This window comes from Pipra filicauda, unplaced genomic scaffold, assembly GCF_003945595.2.
Source record: "Pipra filicauda isolate LSUMZ 115617 unplaced genomic scaffold, ASM394559v2 scaffold209_size2725305_pilon, whole genome shotgun sequence".
In the NCBI taxonomy this organism is placed as follows: domain Eukaryota; kingdom Metazoa; phylum Chordata; class Aves; order Passeriformes; family Pipridae; genus Pipra; species Pipra filicauda.
Genome location: NW_024104320.1, coordinates 2141682 through 2163211, shown reverse-complemented (window position 1 = coordinate 2163211; position 21530 = coordinate 2141682). Strand labels below are relative to the sequence as shown.

The 21530-nt window shown below is 42.8% G+C and overlaps 1 protein-coding gene across 2 annotated transcripts in view; it reads right to left on the bottom strand.

Moving 5' to 3' along the window:
- Positions 1 to 21028, bottom strand: part of PTCHD4 (patched domain containing 4) — an 84031-nt gene extending 63003 nt beyond the window's left edge. Inside the window, exon 1 of one of the 2 annotated variants that reach the window (XM_027749294.2) lies at positions 20440 to 21028. In XM_027749294.2, coding sequence (XP_027605095.1) covers positions 20440 to 20865 — 426 coding nt within the window. In that variant the 5' untranslated portion in view covers positions 20866 to 21028. Of the gene's footprint in view, positions 1 to 20265 lie in introns of both variants that reach the window. The other variant, XM_027749293.2, reaches the window with a different exon arrangement.
- Between the last annotated feature and the right edge of the window lie 502 nt (positions 21029 to 21530).

Here is a 21530-nt window from a genome sequence, read left to right as displayed (position 1 = left end):
TTCCTGTTATATGCCTACATGATGCTATTTTTAATTTCATAACAGTAGTTTCATGTTTCAGACTACCCCTTACACTTTTTACCTACATCTCTTACTACTCTCTGATCCTATAGGCAGAAAAACTCAAAAAAATAGAATAATAATAATAGTTATTGGTTATATACCACCTTACATCCATGTATGTCCAGAGGATCTACAACATAAGATGCTAACTGTCTTTAGCAAGGTCACTTGCATGGTTGGAACCTGAATTTCAGATTTCCAGTCTGTGTCTATGTGTCTTTCTCTCTTTCTTTAACATTTTTTTTAAACGTCTAATGAAAACTTCACAGTGTCTGTTCTCCCAGATTCTGATGGCAGCTAATTCTCTCCAGACCTAAGCGTCTTTAAAGATGGCATGAAATATAGATCACTTGCTGGGTCATGTGATATTTGATCTAAAACAGAGGCCAAGCTAAAATCTTTGCTTCGATGTATGCTATTAAATTGGTTTCTGTGTCCTCCTCTTTCTTTCTCTAGATGTCCCAAAGCTGTTTGATATGTTTAGACTCTGAAAGGGAGGAGAATGAGAACTAAGATGACAATCATGAACAGATTCACCTTCCTTTTCCCCCAGCTTGATGGATTTCACCACGTCTGTTTATGCAGACCTGACCTTGCACGTGGTTGAAAATCCAAACTCCTTGTCTGTTCAGTAGTAAAAGTTACTAACAGTGAATGGAAGGATACAGAATAAACCCCTTCCACACTTCAGGCTAGAAACTCATCTGTAAGAGATGCTTGGACCCTTAATTTCCTAAGAAGATGTGTAAGTGGCATGGTGATGTTTGGCTTGCTCCATAGCTGAGTGCAGGACCTCCCAGGTTAAACAAAACCAGCTGCTCTTCTGAGCTAAGTATCTTTTGCTGGTGCTCATGTAGGCACAGATTCTCTCAGGATGCAGCCCCAGAGCAATATGAGCAATACTCCCTTTCTACTAAATTACCTGGGATCTTTTTCATTTCCTTAATAATTTCAGTGCAGCTGCTGCAGTCCCAACTCCCACCCTGCGGGTTCTGTGTGGTCACTGCCCTGGGCAGGATGCCTTATCATCTACTGGGATATTTTCTTTGTCCAAGATCACATTAAGTCAGAAAGAAAGGAGGACTGTGGTCACTGAAGCAAATGGTGGGGAGGTCCAGCCGTGAGGACTGGCACAGAGGGACATGGTTTAGTGGTGGACCCGGCAGCGCTGGGTCAATGACTGGACGCGATGATCTTAGAGGTCTTTTCCAGTGTAAATGGTCCTATAATTCATCTCTGCTTTGAATGGCATCAGCCTCCACTGACTACCCTCTCACAGGAAAAAGGGAGGGTTTGAGGTCTTTTTGAGAGGGCTCCTGCCTTCCCAGGGCCCCACTCAGTGGAGGTTAGGGCTGCTGAGAGTTTTAAAACTCATTTCAGATCTCTGGCAAGGAGAGGAGCCCTTGTTCCCTACTGCCAGATCACTTTTATTCAAGTACATCTGCAGGACATTTGCCAGCAAATTTATCTCTATTTTTATTTTTCTTTAACTGGTACCTCTCATCAACTGGAGTGATAGATCATTATCAAGCTACATTATAGAAATGTTAGGAGAAAACATGCAATCCTGGTTACACTCTATTTTATCTTAAAAGCTTAAAATGCTCAACAGAGGGCAACCAGGAATGTCTGCTGAAATACATTGTGTGATAAACATCCTAATGAGATCAATGCAGTTGTTTCTCCCTCTGATAAGGACATTCCTCCTCTACTGTAGGTCACAGAAATTATTATGCTAAACCCCACAGAGGTTAGCATGAAGCCAGTTATTTTGCAGCCGGTTGCCAGTTTTTGAGGTAAAAAAACCCCACTAAAATCCCCTTTCATTTAAGGTTTAACATATAGGGCTATTCCTGCATCCTTCAGCCTAACTGTAAAACTGATTTCTCTGTCCCTGGTACAGTTATCCACAGAGACCTTGTACCAGTCGATCCCTATTACACAGCCACCAATTGCCAAGAATTCTTGAAGCATTCCTTTCCAACAGTTGCACGTAATGCTGATTCATTCATTCAACATTTTCCATACATTTTTATGTAGCAGTTTTCCTTCTCTCAGAGTTGTGTAGGTGCTCTTGCACACCCACAAGGATGTTTGCTGTGCTTGTCCCTGTGCAGCTATTCTGTGTGGATGAAGGATGGAGGAAGCATCCAGGGGAAGTTAACACTGAGGGCAGTGCATTTGATGTAAAACTGCACCTTGGTTGGTTGGAAACAGGGACACAGCAAAGGCCATGGAGTCTGTTCACACAGCAAAAGTGAAACATATGAAAGTGGTCATGACAAGTTTTCCAGGAAATAATCCTTTAACTCTCTGCTGGAATAAATAACAACTCATTATTTCCAGCTACCCAGCAATGATGAGGCTCAACTCACCAACTCATCAAGCAAATTTGTTTTATGGTCACTGGAAAGAGCCAGGTACATCCAGAGGTACAGGTTAGACTTGTTCTCTGCAGTTGCCTATCTCTCTCCACTTAAAGTAGAGGTATGAGATTACTTAGGACTTGGCCCCAGCCTTTATCATGCTAAAAACTTAGGAGATATTAACCATGTTCAGTGACAAATGCAAACACAAAACTACCTGAACTATCTTGTCATTCCTGGCTCATGTTGGCCCCTTCACAGGCACATCCTGAAGGGTAACAAACACACAGACCTTCATCCGCCTCCCGGGGAAATCCTTGACCACTTGTGTGATTTTCAAATGAATAAGTATCCAAAACAGCCAAAAGGTAACCAGAACCATCTGGCACCTCTTTATGATGACTCTGGGCCTGTGCTCCTTTCCATTACAGCTTTGGATTTCTAGTTTTTATCTGGTAATTTAAAAGAGACAAGAACAAACTAAAAGTGTTTCAAGAGACTTATATACTGTAGAAGTAATAATAAAGAATAAGAGCAATGTTCCTAACACAGATTTACTCCTTCCAAGTAAATCAAATTAAGGAAGGATTCATAAGGGTGCAATAGAAAAGTGTGACTGCTATTAGAGAGCTCTTCTGTGTTGAGGAGCTTGTGTTAGTGGACAGGCTGTTCTGAGTTCCTTCAGTATCACCCCAGCAGGTTTTCGGAGAATCACACTGTGATTGGGGTTGGAAGGGACCTTTAAAGGTCACCTGGTCCAGTCCCATGCAATGAGGAGGAACATCTTTAACTAGAACAGGTTGCTCAGCCTCATCCGACCTGGACATGAATGTTTCCAGGGATGGGGAATCTACCACCTCTTTGGACAAGCTGTTCCTGTGTTTCACCACCCTCAGTTGAACATCTCTGTCAAGAAAAAGGAAGGACAGAAGGAAAGTAGAAAAGACTCTACCTTCACCTTCTGGTTCCCCTGCACATTCCTCCAGAATGAAAGACCTCTCCTTCCCAGACCAGCTCCAGTCCATTTGCCTCCTAGATTGTATTTTGCCTTTACATCCTTTTCAATCCTTCATCATTCTTTGTCCTGTCTTCAAGCTCTTCTTTGCTCAAATGACCCCTTCTCTCATAAGGTTAGTTTCTCATTTGGTCCATCTCAGGTCCCATCCCAGTTCTTCTGGGAAAGGAGAATTAGATTTATTGCCCAGCACAGCTTTGTCCCCAGCTGTCCTAAACAGCACCCAAGGACACAGTGGTATCCTTGAAGCTGATGAGTAATAGCCACATTGGCTGGGATCACACATCTCCCTAAGTGGGGAAGGGTGTTGCTGAAAGATGGGGGAGTTACAGACAGTGTAAGCACTGGGAGATAATTTCATGGCACAGCTCACCTATCTGCATTTTTCTTCTCTCCCCTCCACCAGGAGCAGGACACAGGCACAGCAGGGACATAGCTTTTCACCTTCACAGGCAGGTGAACTGGTGGCTGGTCCCCAGCCCCATGAGATGGATGCAGGACACAGCTTGCTTTGGATGCCCAGCTGGGGGACCAGTGGGATGGTTCACTGAGGATGAAAGTGGGTGGCTCAACACACCTTGTAGGTGACACATGTTCACCTTCCAGCAGGCACTGGGTCTCTGCTCCCTCCTCATTGTTCATTGTCCTTTGAGCTTGTGCTCTGCCCTGCCCAGGATTGCAAATCCTTGAGGCAGCACCTTGGGATCATCCTCTGCTTTTCATAGCCTGTCCCTGCCAGTGGATCTTGCCTGGTATCACAGAGCAAAAGGTAATGGTTCATCTGGCTCCTAAATCCTTCGGGATGAAGGGTGATGGTAAAAGCAATCACCACAAAGGTGATAGATTAAACATCTCCTTTTGCAAGGAGAGGATACATGACTTTAAGAGGGGAAATCCATGGTGCAACTGTGGCTTTCCACCTCTGCAAACTAAGACAAGCCTCTGACAGTTGCTAAGCCATGAAGAATACCCAGGTCCAATTTAAAAAAATTTGCCCTTGTCTCCATGGTCTTGTCCACAGCTACTGTTCATCCCAAAGGATTTTCTTTGTGCCAAGGAGAAATGTAGGAATGAATCACTGAAATGTAGGAATGACAGAAGTGCCTCAAGGGAGTTGCACAAAACACCAATATTTGGATATATACAGTTAAACACTCGCAGTGATGTATGCAGGAATGTGTTTGAAGAACACATTTACCATCTCTCATATTTGCCAATCCCTAGGAATCTATATCATGAATACTTTTAATCAATGAATACTCCATATTAATTCTGACTTAATTCACAGCTCAAACTCCACGTTAAAAATACTCAAAGGAAATGTAGAAAATTAGGAGGAGCATAAAAAGACAAGAAATGCTTTTTTCAGTGCAGACCAGTGGTCCCTCTAGTCCAATGTTCAGTCTCTGTCCAGTTTTAAACCATGATGCACAAGATGGTGTCTTCCATGACACACCTGGAAGATGCCTTTGGGAGTCTCAGAGTACTGTTGATTTTCCAGCTCTTCAACAAACAAAAAAATGAAATGAACTGCTTGGAAGGAGAAAGAATAGAACTTCATTTTTAATAAAGAAATCCTAATCCCAAATGCAGTGATTTGAATGAAACTGGCAACAAAAAGTAAGCAAGATTAATAAATTAAAGCTATCTTGTACCCTGGTGAAATCAAGAGAGTTTTGTTATCTCAAGAGGGCTATGGCTTTCTCCAAATGGAGTAGACAGGACAATATTCCACCAGAATGCTTTCTGTCTTGTGGGAATGCTTAACCTTAAGCTTCCTTGAAGTCCGTGGAGTTACAGGTTAAACAAGATCCTAATTATTAAAGTATAATAAAGAAGACAGTACAAAATACTAAAAATCAAGAAAATCCCCTTTCTTATCTTCTTTACGTATCAACAAAAGCAAAAGATATAAAACTGCCTAAAAAACTTCATCATGTCCTACATATGCAAAAGTTGAAGAGTTTTGGGGGAAATGAATGGGATCCAATGATTGTCTCTAACAGGAGATCCTAAAAGGAGGACACAGGTTTTCATTGACAGGTTTGTGGGCCCTCTTGCTTTGTGAGCATCCCACTGTGTGCCTCTTCTAATTGTTTTCCCTACACTGCTTGAAGTTCAGTACACACAAGAAATAGGAAGAAAACCTGCCAGGAAGCAAAAGGGATTGGATTTGCCTGGTTTTATTACTCCATTTAAAGGAAATGTTAAAAAACAAACAGTAGAGAATAAAAAGTGAGGAGTAAAGCAGATCCACAGGATCATTTAAGCCCTTACAATCTGAAGTTTCAATAACGACACAGAAAAGGGTACTTTTTTCTTTTCAAATTACGTTTTATGTTGGCAAACATCTCTTTAATTTTCTCCGTCTCTGCTCATCCTGGTTTCTCTGGGGACCAGCAGCCAAAGTACTGAAATGCTGCAAAAATGTTTTATCAAAGGCAAGAAGAAGTAACTGAGAATCAGACAGAACCAAGTGTGATGTGGCAAGATTTTGGGGCTAGTGTGGTTTTGAGGTTAATATACAGCGAAGCAGCATTAACTAAGTTCAGCTTTTGAATGCAAGATGCTGCTGTGCTCTTATACAAGTCCTATCAGGAACTTGTACTCTCACAATGCTCAATAAGATATAACAAGGCACTACACAAAGGAGATACAGTTGAGGACACAACACTTCTGGCTGAAAATTCCTCTCTTCTAAGAGATAATTAATCAGTTTCCCCTTTTTTTTTTGAGTCTCAAATTTGGCATTGTGAGGCGATTTCTCTACCGTGAAGTATCCCTCCCTTCTCTCCAGCACACGCTGGTTTTTAATGAGTTTGGCCATTTGTTAGCTGGAGAGAGCCAAAAAAATGTCTAGTTTCAGATGCTTTCCCTTTTTTTTTTTAATATTGAACTAGAATCTGGGAAGGGGAAGTGGGAACGAGACATTGAAGTAGGCCTGTGTTTATGCACTAAAATCTAACTGAAGCTGGGGATCTACTGACTCCCACCCAAGATACTTTTGAATTCAGTACATTCAAAGAGATTTTTCACCTCCACATATGAACATCAGCAGGTAGTTTTTAAATTTATAAAAATCTATCTCAAGGTCACCTTGTAACCTGTGCCTTTCACTGTAAAATCTTATGCTCTTAGCAGCCCACAGAGCTGAAGGTGTTGTCATGTGTGATCCTGTAACAGGTCTTTTTAATTCTTGTTTCAGTTTAAAAAGTAAAGCTCATGGCATCATCTGTAAGTGTTCAAAAACATGTAGATGTGGTAAATGGGGACATGGTTTAGTGGTGGACTTGGCAGTGCTGGGTTAATGGTTGGACTCTATGATCTTGATGATCTTTCTAACCTAAATGATTTTTTGATTCTATGGTCTCCACTTTGGGTTTCTCATTGCCTTCCATCACTGGAGAGCTCTCCCACTGAAAGTTTGCTGACACTATGAGGGTCAGATTTCAGCCTGTATTTTTTCAGTCATACTCTGTGGGACAGAGTGTCTTGTGTTGTCTCAGACAGCACAGGGCACATTTGCAATGGCAAACAAGTGATAAACAACAGTGTGAGACAACAAGAAAATTTTGCATTGTCCCAGAACTTTTATCCAAAGATTGCAGGGGCTGTTAACAACTGCTACTGATCAAGCTCTACATGCCTGGAAAAATATCTCAATGCAGCCCCTGTGCTGTGGAGGACTGGGAGGACCCACACAAAGTACAGCAGATGCCGAGGTCTCGGTTCAGACCGTAATCACTGGTCACCAGTGAGGTTCTGGCACAGCCCAGGACCCTGCTGTGCAAGGTGCTGTGCAAACACACAGCTGGAGAAGCTTCCCGTTTTCAAAAAATCTTCCCATCTGATGCTGGATTTTCTTCAGTCACTGTATTTCGTAGAGTGAACTGGTGGTGCTGTCAAAGGAGAGGTCCCTTCCCTCTCCATCCTGAGACTGCATCTCCTCCCTGCCAAGCTTGGGAGCAGAAGTTCATGTGGCATGTGGTGAAAGGGATTGGAGAAATAATCCAAGTTTATGCAAACTCAACAGGAGGGGAAGAAAGAAAAAATAAGAAAAGAAGACAGATTTAATCCCCTCATCCCCTCTTTGCTGCCAGCTGGCAAAGCATTTCTTCAATTTCTGTGCTCAGACCCCACAGTCTGGTGGTAATGTCAGCAATGCTACACCTGAATGGCTCCATCCTCAAGGTGGTTGTATTTCACAGCTGAGTATTTGTCCTTACTTCAACTACACAATTAACTTCAAGCAGAGTTTCTGATTTGGATGTACCTCTTCGACCAGAACAAGTCATAATTTAGGCTCTGGGGTCCTGAGGCTGCCTAACCAAAGCTTCAGGATGGAAATACCAGGACTACTGGGCTGCCAGCTCCAGCAGAAGAGAAAAACAGGGCACCTCTGGAAGGTAATTTTGATCTTACATGGACTGAATCTCATTCATTCAAGGATTCTTTCTTAGGGATTTTAGTCCTCCTAAAGCCCCCAGTGTCCCAAACCTTAGTTGAATTAACTTCCTAAAATGCTTAAAGTTAGGTTATATGTGTACCTAGATGTTAACATAGTGCTGCTGTTAAGAATAGCTCAAGATATCAAGGAAGATGAGTGTTTAATTACTCTGTAAAAGGATTTCTGGAGAAATGCAGAATATTGACTGGAAATAATAATAGTATCAACAACCATCTTTTCAACTCATTTGAGATGTTTCCCTACTGGACAACAAAACTTTTCTCCCCAAATAGACATTTTACAATTATTTTAATGTAACAGATTTTACAATTATTTTAATGTGATAGATGTTAAAAAAAAAAAAAAAAGTTTTTCCAAAATCCCCTGCAGTGCAAAGTGATTTTTCAGTCTATATCGGTATAGGCTATTTGGAAAGGTTTTAGTTCTGGCAGAACAGGAAGGACTGGACTTTTGATTTTTAAACAAAAATGCTGCAGATGGTGGGACCTTGTGGTATTTAGCCAGCTTTGGACTTCAAACAAATATTTAGGGAAAAATTCTAATAGAGTAAGCCAAAGAGTAATCAGATGGTAAAGCACTTCCAGATGATGGAATCTTAGCATTTGTCTTCTGAGCACTATGCAAAATCTCTGTCTCCCTGCTGCAATAAACTGCCAATATCTGGCAATCTATTTTGCAGGAGGATGGCATTTAATTCCAGTTCCTTCAGTGGGAGCTAATTCCTTATTCAGATTAATGTATTTTAGTTCTTTTGCAACTGTCTAATAATAATTTTCAAAAAGAGTTTTTCAAAACCCTGTCAGAGACTTGGAGTGAGACAAAGTTGCAGTGGACTTGAGAATAAACCTAGATTTTACCCACGGAATTATTCTGGGAAGTTTTTTCTCATGTCAGTGCAAGTGCAGATTATTCCTTAGGTCTTTTGGAAATGCTTCAACTGATGTAACTCTTTTCTATAAAGGTCTCTGGTCCATGAAATCTCTGAAGGGTGAATTCATCCCCTCCTAACGTAGATGTTTAGAAAAACTGAAATGCATTGCTTCTGGAGGTTCATTCTTCTCTCCCCTGATTGCACATTGGGCCCAGTTTAGGGTAGCTGCTGAATAGAAAAAGACTCAGATTAGAGGAAATGGATCCCATCTTTGGGATGAGTGATCCTATAATGACTCTCTGCATGAACACCCACAAATTGCAACATCATGGACCCTCAGTGGTAGGGTCACAGGCTGGCTCTGAAGACAAGACCAGGTCCCATCCACTGCAGCAAAGGTCCTGACATTGTGGACATTTGTCAAGAAAAGGAGACAAAGTGGTCTGACTCCACAATTCATTTCACAAATATCATCAACCTATTCCTGGACCCTTGGTCTGCAATCATGGTCAAGTTGGACAAAAAATAGTAGAAATGGTCCAGCTGAATATTTTCTAACTATCCTGTTCAACTGAGTTTTAAAAATATTTGCTATGATATTCTTTCCCTGGCACAATCAGGATATATAATTAATAAACGACAAAATTCAACATGGACGAAATTGAGCCAATTTGTGACATTAGGAGTATTAGGATATTTGAATTTGAGGTGCTGGGGAACAATCATATGATTCACAACATGGTAAAAGAACTTAAAGGGATCATCCAAATCAAATCATCTGTCAAAAATCCAGTCAGCACAAGCTTCCAGAAAAAGACTAATTTGTTTCTAGAAAGATAACAAAAGAACCAAAACAAATCAACAACCAAGGCTTCCCTGGTAATTTAACACATCATCTATAGCCTCCAAAGCAGTATTCAAGCTCAACATAGGGAGATGTGTTTGTCCTGCAGAGCTTGATCTGCAAGAAGGTGAAGGATAAAGGAGAACATCGAGTGCTGAAATGTCCATCCTTGCTAAGCGGTGTCAGAGTCAGAAGTAAATACAAGTGGCCTTTCTCTGGAGGCTGCAAAATCCCAACTTCAACATCAACTTTGTCTTTGACCTTGATCATATCATTTAAGTGCTTCACCTTCACTTTTTGATTTGCAAAACTCAGATAACAGGAATCTATTCCAAAGGAGGACCCTACATTGCCCTTTGGGCACCAGAATACAAACAAAACTCTTCAGAAAATAACATTATTTTCTGTTTGACTTTCTAACTGCTCTGGTTCTGTCTGTGTAAATTCTCTGACTCAGCTGCTGCTGACATGTCCTCCTTGTTTAATATTATCTGTGAACTTCACTCCTGTGCAATTCAATTCCATTTCCCGATAATTAATAGAGATGTTAGATGAGACCAGATCTAACACAAATTCTCCAGATACCCTGCAAGATACCATCCATAAACTTGTTACATTATCATTTATCATGGTTCTTCGTTTACAGTCTTTCAGCCAGTTTCCAACCCACATGACTGATTTCCCATTCAAGCCAATCTGAATTAATTTTTGTGTTATGGTTTACTCATAATCCTGCACAGGCCAGGGAGTGGGTTAGACTGACCTTATAAACCTTTTACGTCTTTGACCTCTTGATGTTACATGGAAGAGGTGTGGGATTGCTCATAAAACTCCAACAAGCTCTCTAAATTTCCCCAGCAGTAGCACAGCCCTCCTTTATAATGGGAAAATCAATGTAAGGGAGAAGTCACGGCAGAACATGAATTCTTGAATACATGCTCCTGCACCAAAATCACCGTCCCACACCCCAAAGTGCTCCTTCACCAAGCAGTATCTGAAATGTCATCCTTTCTATCCACTGTATCCTTATTGAACAGGCTCTAGGAAAACCCAACTCAAGTGGTTTAAGGGTGAACCTGCATTTCTTTGAGCTTCATCCTGGGCTATTCTCTGTCCTGGTTACCTTTTTTAGCTGCTTTAAACAAAATGAAAACATGTCTCATTCTGCCTTATTTTTCCTTGTTATTTTTGCTACTTCAAAAAGTAATTGGCTTTTCCACAAGAACAGTATCAGAATCGTTCCTAAAGGAGCTTAGTTCAGATCTGTTAAGTAGTGACAAATGACCTGTTTTAACTTGGCTTTTGAGGTGAATATTGTGATGAAAAGACCATGGACCATATGCAATTACAGTATTTGGCATTTATATAAGACGAATTTCCCTTCAAGGATGTCCTCTTTTTCCCACCTCCAAAATCTGATACTTGAGGCAAGAAAATGGTAAAAGTAAGAATACAACCTTTATTCTTTTAGGAGAAAACAAAAAAAAAAGTCACAAAAAACCTCCCAAGACCAAACCAAACCCAAAGCACTCTTTTCTCTAAAATTAACTTCTCAAAACCAAAACATAAAATACTTTATGAGACCAGTGGAGCTCTTAAGCTTATCAAGCTTGAGAAATTTTTTTAATGTATATACCTAAAACCTAATACCTGTGCTAATCTTGAAACCTGGGGAAAGAAAAGAGTGGACAGAAACTTGTAAATCTTCAGAAATGTTCACATTTCTCTGCTGGTGTCCCAAATTTCTGCGCAATTTACTATGATAAATCTGTTGTACACCAACTGAGTGACCAGTGTTTTCTACATGCACATGGGAAATCAGTTATGGGCAGGAAAATTAAGGTTAGTTAACAAAGAAGCACTACTAGAGCATTTATTACCATGCGTTCCAACCACCCTTGAGGAGAAATGGATTTTTCATCTGGATGCAAAAGTCTATGTGTTGAAATCTCTTTTGGGGGATGTTTTGTGCTTATCTGTGAATAAAACCTCCCTTCTTTGGTAAGAGTCATGAACATGAACAAATTGAAGTGTAAATTTTACGGACAAAAATTCACATGAATATTTCCAGGTTTCATCTACTCTGCACTGAATTTGTTAATGTATTTGGTTAATGAATCAAAATCTGCTCTAAGAAACTATCCTGGAAAATGGTTAGGAAAAAGGTGATTTATATTTAAGTTACAAATCCCATCAAAGAGATGTAGTTGCATAATGAAGTACTGCTAACAACATCTTCTCAATGAACTGCAAATTTTTTTACAAACTAAACCTGCTTGGAAAACTGGAAGCCGGGACCACTTGGCCCATCAATGCAGTGTCTTACTCTCCAGTAAAAAACAGCATTAACAAGAGCCAGAGCATCCTCTTGGGGGTACATTCATGTCCAGGGGGTCTGGGCTGTGTCCTCAGCCATGCAGGGTTCCTGCCAGACAGAGCCTATGGCTGTGATTTTCCTTCCCCAAAGTTTGAACATGGGAAAACATTTCCTTTTAAAGTGATTTTGGTTTTTTTATCTCCTTCATTTTCTAACCCAAAGTATAATATGAGAGAAAAAGAGAAAAAAAAAAAAAGGAAATATTTTGTTGGTGGCCTGTCAAAATGAAACTGAAGGAAACTGCCCTTCTCTTGTCATCCTCCAAAATGAAATCAGGGGCAAAGTAGACAGTGTTTCACAGATGCTTTTGGTTTCAAGAGTACTGTACCTTCTGATAGGAAAAGATTAATCTGAAATTTTATGGGCCAGCCCTACTCACAGCACAGATAATACATGATTTAGCACAGGTAATACAAGATTTAGCACAGAAGCAGCAAAATGCTCCATGGTCACTGCTGAATCGTAGCACCCTTTAGGAAGCTGTTTGACACATGTGCAAAAATGCACCATGTATGTGGTAATACTAACACCTCCCCACCAGACTGACAACACTTGGGTAATGCTGGTGGAAACAATTACACAAGGTGTAATAAAAGCAAGACCCTGTCTTACACAAGGGCAACTTTTCTGTCTTGTTTCAGTTCCAAACTTGAGCATAAATTTTAGGTGCCCCCTGAACCAGTTCTTTGGGTGGTGTTCATGTTCCTTATATATTGTGAGAGGATACACGTCAGGTGTTTGGACTTCCCTTTGGAGGTCTTCAATGGCAGCTCCCAGGTCTCCTACCAACTGAACAAAGAAATAATTATGGTAGATTGGACCATATTAGTAGCCCCTATTTAATCCCACTTGAATGTCCTTTGTAGGTGGGCTGCATTACCCTGAGAGTCTCTGTGATTTGCTTTGCATTCAAAGGTGTGGGGCAGCTAGGCAGAACTGTCCTTTACCTTTTCTGGTGCCCTCAGAGCAGACAACTAAGCTTTAGGGCTTGTGCAACCGGTATTTCTAAAGAAGAATTATTCTGTGAGACACCAAAGCATTTGCTGTCATACATATTCAGGAAGCATCACATACCTGTGCTGCCAACTAACTTTTCCATCTTAGTTATAGATTGTTATCAGACAAAACCTTCTGCAATATTACCCTGGCAGTGACATGCCAGTCTGTCAACCCAGGATCACCCAGCAGCTCCCTGGCTGTGGTACCAGTTTGCTGGCAAGGGTGGAATGAAGGAGGGCATATGTGGTGGCAAAATATAAAACCAGTGAGAAAAGCTGATCTGGCCAACTCACAGCTGTGAGACTGTTTGATGTGTCACAGAGCCACTGTTGGGCGTGCAGAACTGGTATTGTGCAGGAATTGCTCACCAATGTGTGAGTGGTGTTAAGGAAGAAAAAAAAACTTCAGCAAAATTTCTGTTCAATACCAGCGCTGCCCACTAAGAAATTATTACCAGTTTGCCCTTGAGATGCTTCTACAGTAATTCTTTAAAGTTGGAAATCTTCCCGCTGCCATCAGGTCACCCTTGCTAGTGTCATCAAAGGTCTTCAGCACTCCACCTAAGGCTCCTGTTCCCAAATGGCCTGACCAGTGTAAAAGTGAGGCTAATTCCCACCTGGTGAATCCAGGGCTAGGGCAATGACACGTGCCACTGCATGTGATCGTCTCTGCAATGCTCAGGAGCTCTGTCACTGCTCTCTCCCTTTGTAGGATGCCTCATAGCCCCACTTCCAAGAACTTCCTTTACTGTCTATTCTCCACATGAGCATCTTGCACCTTGCTAGGTAGGAAAACAGAGAAAAGGACTAATGTAGTGAGAAAGAGAGGTTTAAAAGACTTTATAGTTTGCCCTTTTAGCCTCCTGTTGCGTTCCCCTCTCCTTTCCATCACACACAGCACCTGCTTTCCTCCATCACTGAAGACTTTTCTTCATCCTTCTTTAAAGCTGTTTCACAGCGCAAGTCCCAGCCATGTCTCACTGTTTGCACTAGGAGGGTGCAGTGGATGTGGGAGCTGCATAAATTAAAAGCTTTCAGTAGAAATGTGAGATCGTGATTTTCCTAACTCAATTCACTTGGAAAACCAGTCAGCAGTTTTTTTCACTGTGACATCTGTAATAAGCACTATGCAGAGTGCAAAGAGGTCTCTTATCCCTTAATGTTTGAAGAGGTTTAATACAGGTTTTGCTATTAGATTACTGTTTTCGAAATGTCTAGCACAGCCTTACCTACTTCATTGTTTACCAACTGACAAAGGTATGCATGTAATATGCATAGACACATACACGTAAAGGATGTTAAATAATTTAAGAATTTTTTGGCCATATTTATTAATCTAATTTTGTCCTTACAAAGTTCCTCCCACTTCTACCATAGAGCATGTACTTAAACAGTTAAAGCTGGTTTAAGGATCTCCTCTCCCTACCTCTCTGAACCTCTCCTCAAAAGCATCTTTCTCTGGGAATGTGACACATGTCCTTTACTTTAATTGTAAATCTAAAGAGAGAATTTCAGAGCCCTCCAACAGCTCACATAGCCAGTACAGTAAGGGGCTCCAAAGATATTTTGTAAAGGCGTAGGGTACTATGTCAGTGTTAACATTGCCAAGTGTTAACCAAATATTTAATAAAGGAAATAAGTATTTTGTTTATGTCCACAGAGGACTATCTGTTGTAGGAAGATGGAAAAGTGCTACTGGGCTTTCTTTCTTCAGCAAGCAGTTGACACCTATCCAAGATCCATGGGGATGAGCCATTGCTACTAACTGAAGGGCTTTTCATTGCATCTTCCTGTTCTCTCTACCTAAACAACCTTCCAATTGCTTCTCTATTATTATTCATATCAAGGCCTGGCACTGCACAAAAGGCCACATCCCCCAGCAAGTGCTGACAAAACTAAAAAGTGGAATAGCTGGGAGTGTGGTGATGGCACGAAGCAGATAACCAAGGTCACCCAAAAGGTCAGTGGAGAATATTTTCCTTGCAGTCTTTGCTGGCTCCACCAGCCCATCCAGGTGAGAAGGGTGAGGAGCCCTTCCTAGTCCTGCCAGCCAGTATGGAAACAGAGTTGGAAGAACAAAAGGGTCTTTTTTTCCCAAGTAAGTTTCCCAACCTGTGAGACAGAAGATGCTACCAGCCTTCAAACATTTTCCGCTTGCTTTCATGCTACTGAGCAGCTGCTCCGAGCTCAGCCTGCCCAATCCTGTCTTGATCTGAGAGGCTGAGATGAAAACTATCTGCAGCCTCCAGCCTTCCTCTTCTGATTTTCTCCCTGCATGTTTTATTATTTTGCTTTGACTTAGCAGCTTTTGCCAGCCACGGAGCACTTCACAAGATTCTGACCCACAGGTTTGGATTGGGGCGGGGGGTATCACAAATGAGTACAGAGCCACATTGTCTCCGAGGAAGCATCTGCTACTTGGAGTTAATTTTATATTTGAACTGATTTTACTGAAGGAATAATCAGTTTGTGGACATTATTGGTGCACAGATGCCTATTCTGATGTAGGTGGGCTCTGGTTTTATATCCTCTCTGTCTCATGGAGGTGGCCCATGCCTCAGGGACTTCTAAGGAGGGATTAATCTTAGAGCAGTGGGAAAGACTCCACGAATGCAAATGGAGCAAGACTCGTTTAAAAGTACAGCTGTTAGTGTGAGAAAAACTGAGAATCTGACCATGACCAAATTTACACTTAGAGGTTTCAAGATGTTCAGTGAATGCAAGTAACTTTTCTGCTTATGCAAGAACAGATTCAATATCCAGCTGATGTGTTTATCACAAATGTGGTAATAGAGATCTCTGTTTTATTGACTGCTGTTTAGCATAGTGTTCATAAATGACTGATACTTAATTAATTGAAGGCAGTATTACAGAAACCAATCTGTTGAAAAAGATTCCTTTAAACCAGCAGTTATCATATTCATTCTGATCTCAGAGAGGCAAGTTCTCAGTTACTATCTTTTCTCAGACAAACTAGCAAATAAACATGAAAAGAAATGTTAAAGGTGAAATACCAGAAAAAATATTTTTGTGGTTTTTCTTCTCTGGGTAAGGACTGTGTTCAGAAATAATTTTTATTGTTTTTTAAATTTTTTTTCTTTTCTTTTTCTGGAATAAGACAGCAAATTTTCTGGGGTTATTAACAAATTAGGGTCAAAAAACAATCTCTTCCCTCATATTTGACTCTACACAAGAAGTAATCCCCATGTAATCAATAATTCTGTCTATACCAATGAATAAACTGTGTCTCAGACCACACTTTGGCCCCCACACTGGGGCCAAGGGCACAATGTGTCCACTTCTAAGAACACTGCACACTGTTATGCCGAGGACAGAGTACATATACCAGCTAGAAGTGAACCTTTTCCTATGCTGTCCCTCAAGTCACATCCAGGCACTGTCGTGGAGGTCTCAACTGGCAAAAATAACGCCAAGTTTTGACAAAACTTGAGATTTAACAGTTTGATGACCGATGGTCAGTGTAGATTTGCTCAATCTATGCAGCTAGGGCACAATCCAGACCCCAAGCACAGGAGCACCATTTCTATGTCCTGGAGTGAGGAAAGCATGAGGAATCTTTCTCCAGGACGTATCTCAAAAGTCTTCATCAAGACTTCATACATCCAGCTTTGTTTTCCTGCTCCACCACGGTCTATCTGCATGACCTTGGGCAAGTCACTCTGACTGGGCTGCAGACTGCAGCGTAACAATAACCGTGAACAGGCTAGATACTGTCCCCAAAGCAACGGGAGCCGGCCTTTTCCTATAGCCTAGTTCACCCGAGCTAGTCTACAATGACCCCTGTGTTGCCAGAGTGGATTTTAAACCCATCTCAGGAGCTGGAAACCATGCTGCAGTCTGCGCTCTGAATGTGAGTGCCTTGTCTCTGCTCCTTCTCTGGCAAGTGGAAAGACCAAGGCTTCCTGACTCACAAAAGGGCAGTGAAGATAGAAGTATTCAGGGCTACAACCTCTTTCAACATACAGCGAGTAATGGTTAAACAAACATCACCCTCCACATACAGATTTCCTCAGCAAAAGTCGAGCAGTTTCATCAGATTTTGCAGTCCAATAAGAGTTGTTTCAAAACTAGAGCAGTTTGCTTAAACTTGCTCAGACGGCTCCCACAAAGTTCCCATGGGAGACCTGTCAAGAACTCACTCTCAGTCAGCTTTCAGCCAGCCTCACCTCAGAGAACTGAATGAATTTGGCCTCCATCAGGAGATGGGAAGAAGGACAAAGTGAGAGCTGCTCACAAGGCTTGGGGGAAATGAAAAACTACAAAGTGTTTTAACAGCTCCCTCATGGAGCAGGAGTGAGGTTGGAGCAGCTCAACATTGTCACTGTGGTTCTCAAACCAGTACAGTTTGACACTTGACCCATGTCAGCTGCAGACTAAACACATCTGGGGCACCTTCATGCTTTGTAAATCCCCATGTTGTTCTTAGAAGAATTTTGTTAAGTCTGAGGCCATTATTAAAAGAAAAAGAGCAAAATCTACCAGTATTAATCAAGCAACGTGACCTCTGGGAAAATGAGGCAACCTAGAAGATCTGGTAGGTCTTAGTGATGCAGAAAAGTTTAGCTGAGAAGAATCCCAAGGGCATGGACTGGTGACTGTGATGAGCTCTGGTCCACACTGAATAAGAGCAGGAAGATTTGGCCCTCTCATTTGCAGTCCCATGAGGTTTAGCCACAACTGCTCCTTCATGTCACAACTCAAGAGCGAAGAAATAAAAACCCTCACAGATACAGCCACAGGGGTTGTTTCCCCCCGCTGAACACCCAGAAACTGATCTACCCTAGTGGGTGCAGCATCTGAGATATTTCTGGTTAAGCACAACTGGACACCTCAGAACAAGCAACACAGGCCTGGATTTCCACAGCTTTTGCTCAGAGGTGCAAAGAGAGGGAGGTCAGTAAATAGCCCGTGAGCCTCGACTAACCCAAGACTTTGTTCATGGCTTGAAGGAGAGAACACACCTTCCTAACCCTTGATAGATGGGACAACAGAGATGACAGGGATGACCTAGAGAATTAATCTATACAAAATAGTAATTTATTCCCAGCAGCTGGAGCCAAAGAGACCAGAGGAGGTGAGTCTCTGTGGACACACCATCGCTGAAGACCAGCGCAGGTTCAGGGCTGACTATAGTTCCACAAAAAAGTCCTTACCGTACCTGAACACAAAAAATTGTGGCAAAGTGTATTTCTTTTTCTCAGTAAAAGCAGGAACTCTCCTTTTCCACAGAAATGGGTTGTAATTGCTGGCTTTTCTCTGAAACACAGTCACAGATTTTGGTGGCTTCATGTTCTTTCACTGGAAAATGGGTAGAAAGCTGCCTGTTCTGTCCAACTTTAAACTGAGACACATAGGAGCATTTATTCCTTCATCCAGAAGATGATATACAACAACTATTTGGGAGTTTGAAGGTGCTGGGCTGGTATTTTGCAGTGCTTAGAGTCAAACATCTATGCTTTGGGAAAATCTTTCTCTCTGTGTGAATTATCTACCAAGCACTTTTATTCCAATAGGTCGCTAATCTAGATCACATATCTTGTCCTTTGCCTTTATCTTTAAAAAAGGAGGAGCTATAGGCACTATTCTAGTACAAAAACACATTGCAGGTGACCCCATCCAAGTTTTGCCAAGCTCAGTTAGTGTTTCTCTACACAAGAAAATTAATCTGGATTGAGAGAGTGGGATGACAATTTCTGTACAAAAGTGCATTACAGTTATATTAGTCTAGATTATCAATGTTCTCCACTGAACTACCTTAATCTTAACTTTAAAGACAAACAAAATGGAATAGAAGCACTTTAATTCTGCAATAGTGGGATTGTCTTTGCAGCCAACTAGAAGATAAAATTTGTTCAGGGATATTTAATCCAGAATAACTTGTTTTTCTGAGTACTCCTTGCACTCAGTACTTTCCAGCAGCAGCAAGGAGACCTTTTCATTTCTACACACTCAGCTCAAACAGCCACAACTCTGCACAAAGCAATTACTGTAACATCTACAGCCACAGGACCAAATCCCAGCTGTCCCACCCGGCCCTTTTACTGAAGCAAGGAGACCAGTAAAAACAATCTATGTCTCTGTTTCAGATTTTGGGACAGAAACTGACTTTATCTTTTTTTTTTTTTTTTTTTTTTTTTTTGTAAATGAACAGGAAGAAACAAATTATGACTTCAGGATCTTGGTGCTGGTACTTGCAAGAGCACTACCTCCCTCATCCTTGAGGAACTCTTTGAAAAAAGAGGGACAGGTAACCCCAAAGATCTCCGGTGTACAAGGGGTGTACAAGGAGGACCGTATCCTCCTCCCTATGACCTGAGCCATGACTAGATAGCGTGCTAGGGAGTTTGTTACACTCTGGTAAATAAATCCTGCCTCTGGTGCAATGCCCAAGGGAGCATGCAGATACACTGTAATCCACAGAAAGTTCTTCCCTGAGCCACCTGCAAACTTTGTACCTTATTTACTCACAGCAGGTTAGCCTTGGTGAGCTGGGTCGCTCCAGATGGGAGGGAAAGCAGATGGGAGCTTTTATGCCAGGGAAATAGTCCTGACATAATTTGTGCCACATTGTTTATTCTTTTATTTGGAACCACTGAAACTACTTTCACCTTTTACCTTGTTTCAACTTTGCTGGAAGCCTCCAGCTGTTGGTATCCATCCCAAAACTCCAGCCCATCCTTCAGTGACAGAGTTAATAATTTTCACACCGAGAGGAAAAAAAAATCCCACCTCCCCTTCTTTGCATGCAGGTAAAGAAGGCAGGACACCTGAATTCGCTTCTGGCCCAAACCTCCTGCTGCTCCTACAGCACTGGAAGGAGCAGGCAGACACAGGAGCTCACTATGTCTTTGAGGAAAGCTTTTTCTGGGCACACTAAAGATAAATCATCCCACCACGGCAGTGAGGCTGGAAAAGGTAATAGTGCAACCCAGCTCTGAACCACCCACCGACCTCCTCTCCCTTTTCCTCTGTATATTGAACCTTCAGGGCACTGCAAGGTCTCCCGGTGCTCAGGCTCTCCGCTCCCTGCTTCTCCTGCTTCAGTAGCATCCAGTCCCCCACCCTCCCTCCTCTCCCAGAACAATAGCAAGGCACCGGATTCAGCTGCTTCCCAAGGATAGCCCAGATCACACACATTTCCATAGAGAGAGAGATAGATATGATTATATTCCTCTTTGCTGTTTAGGACAAGAAATGAAGTGCTGCCTCTTTAATTGGCAAAAGCATGCAGTAAGAGCATACCTTCAATTTAGTGTTGGGATAGCTCACTTGCACCCTGGCTGTTGTCTTATTGGAGAGGGCAGCCTGCCTCAGATCCTCTAGCACTGAAATAATATCATCCAGCACGCATTTCTTATCCTGATTTCTCAACACACACAGATGGGAAAAAGTATAATTATAGCCTTTGTAGTTCACCTTCATTTCCAGCACGGCTCGGTGGATCTGCAGGATCACATCAGCCTGATGCAAAATATTGCCTCCGGGTTTGGAGAGGAGAATCACCCTGCCATACCTCCCCGGGGTGTGCAAGTCCGAATACAGTTGGCTTTTGGATTGATCGAGGGAGAAAAGGCTGCTGGCTAAGCTCCTCTCGATCTTGGCCAGGCTGTGGCTGGGGGCTACCAGGCTCTCCAGGTCAGTGTCAGGCTGGAAGCGGTTGAGCAGGCTGAAGCCGAAGATGATGGTCAGGACTGCGGGCACAGTGAGGAAAAACACCGGATGCCTGCTCACGAATAAGCCCAGCTTGTAGAAAAACGACTGGAGCCCTCTGTGTATCACCTGCCGCAGCATCCTCCACCAGATCCAGCCTGCAGATGCTCCTGGCCGTCTTAGAAAGCACATGTGACATGTGTAGCTCCTTACCCCTTCCTGCCAGTTTCCCTTTCTCTCTCCCTCTCTCTCTACTACTCCTTTAAAAGACTGCAGCAAGTTGCAGCAAGACAGCCAAATATTGATCAATGGGGTGTGTGTGTGCGTGCGGGTGTGTATGTGTGTGCCGGGGGTGGAAGGGACCGAGCAGGGGAGGGAGGAGGACGGGGGGGGGGGGCCTTGCCTTTTTCCCTCTTTCTCTTCCCGCCCCCCCCCCCCCCCCCCCCGCTCTCTCTCCTCCCTCCCCCCTAGCCAGCTATCATCGCCGCCCCCCTTCCCCTCCCTCCCCTCCCTCCCGGTGCCCCCCTTTCTCCGGCGAGGCTCGGGCGTTGCACCGGGAGCTCCGCAGTGCCCGCTCCGCTCCGCGCCCCGCGCAGCCCTGCGCCCGGCCCAGCTGCTCCGGGGCGGTGCGGGCAGTGCCCTCGCACTGCTCGCTTTCTCCCCTCCACGCACACACACATACACGTACGGACTTTGCCGGGGCAGGAGGATGATGCTGCATTTTGACGTCCCCCGACCCCACCGCGCCCCTCCCTCGCCCCCTCCTCCCCATCCCCGCCGGTAGCCGGAGAAGGGAGAGCTCCGGCTCGGAGACTTGGCGAACCGCTTTCCCGCAGCAGCAGAAGCAGCAGCTGCCG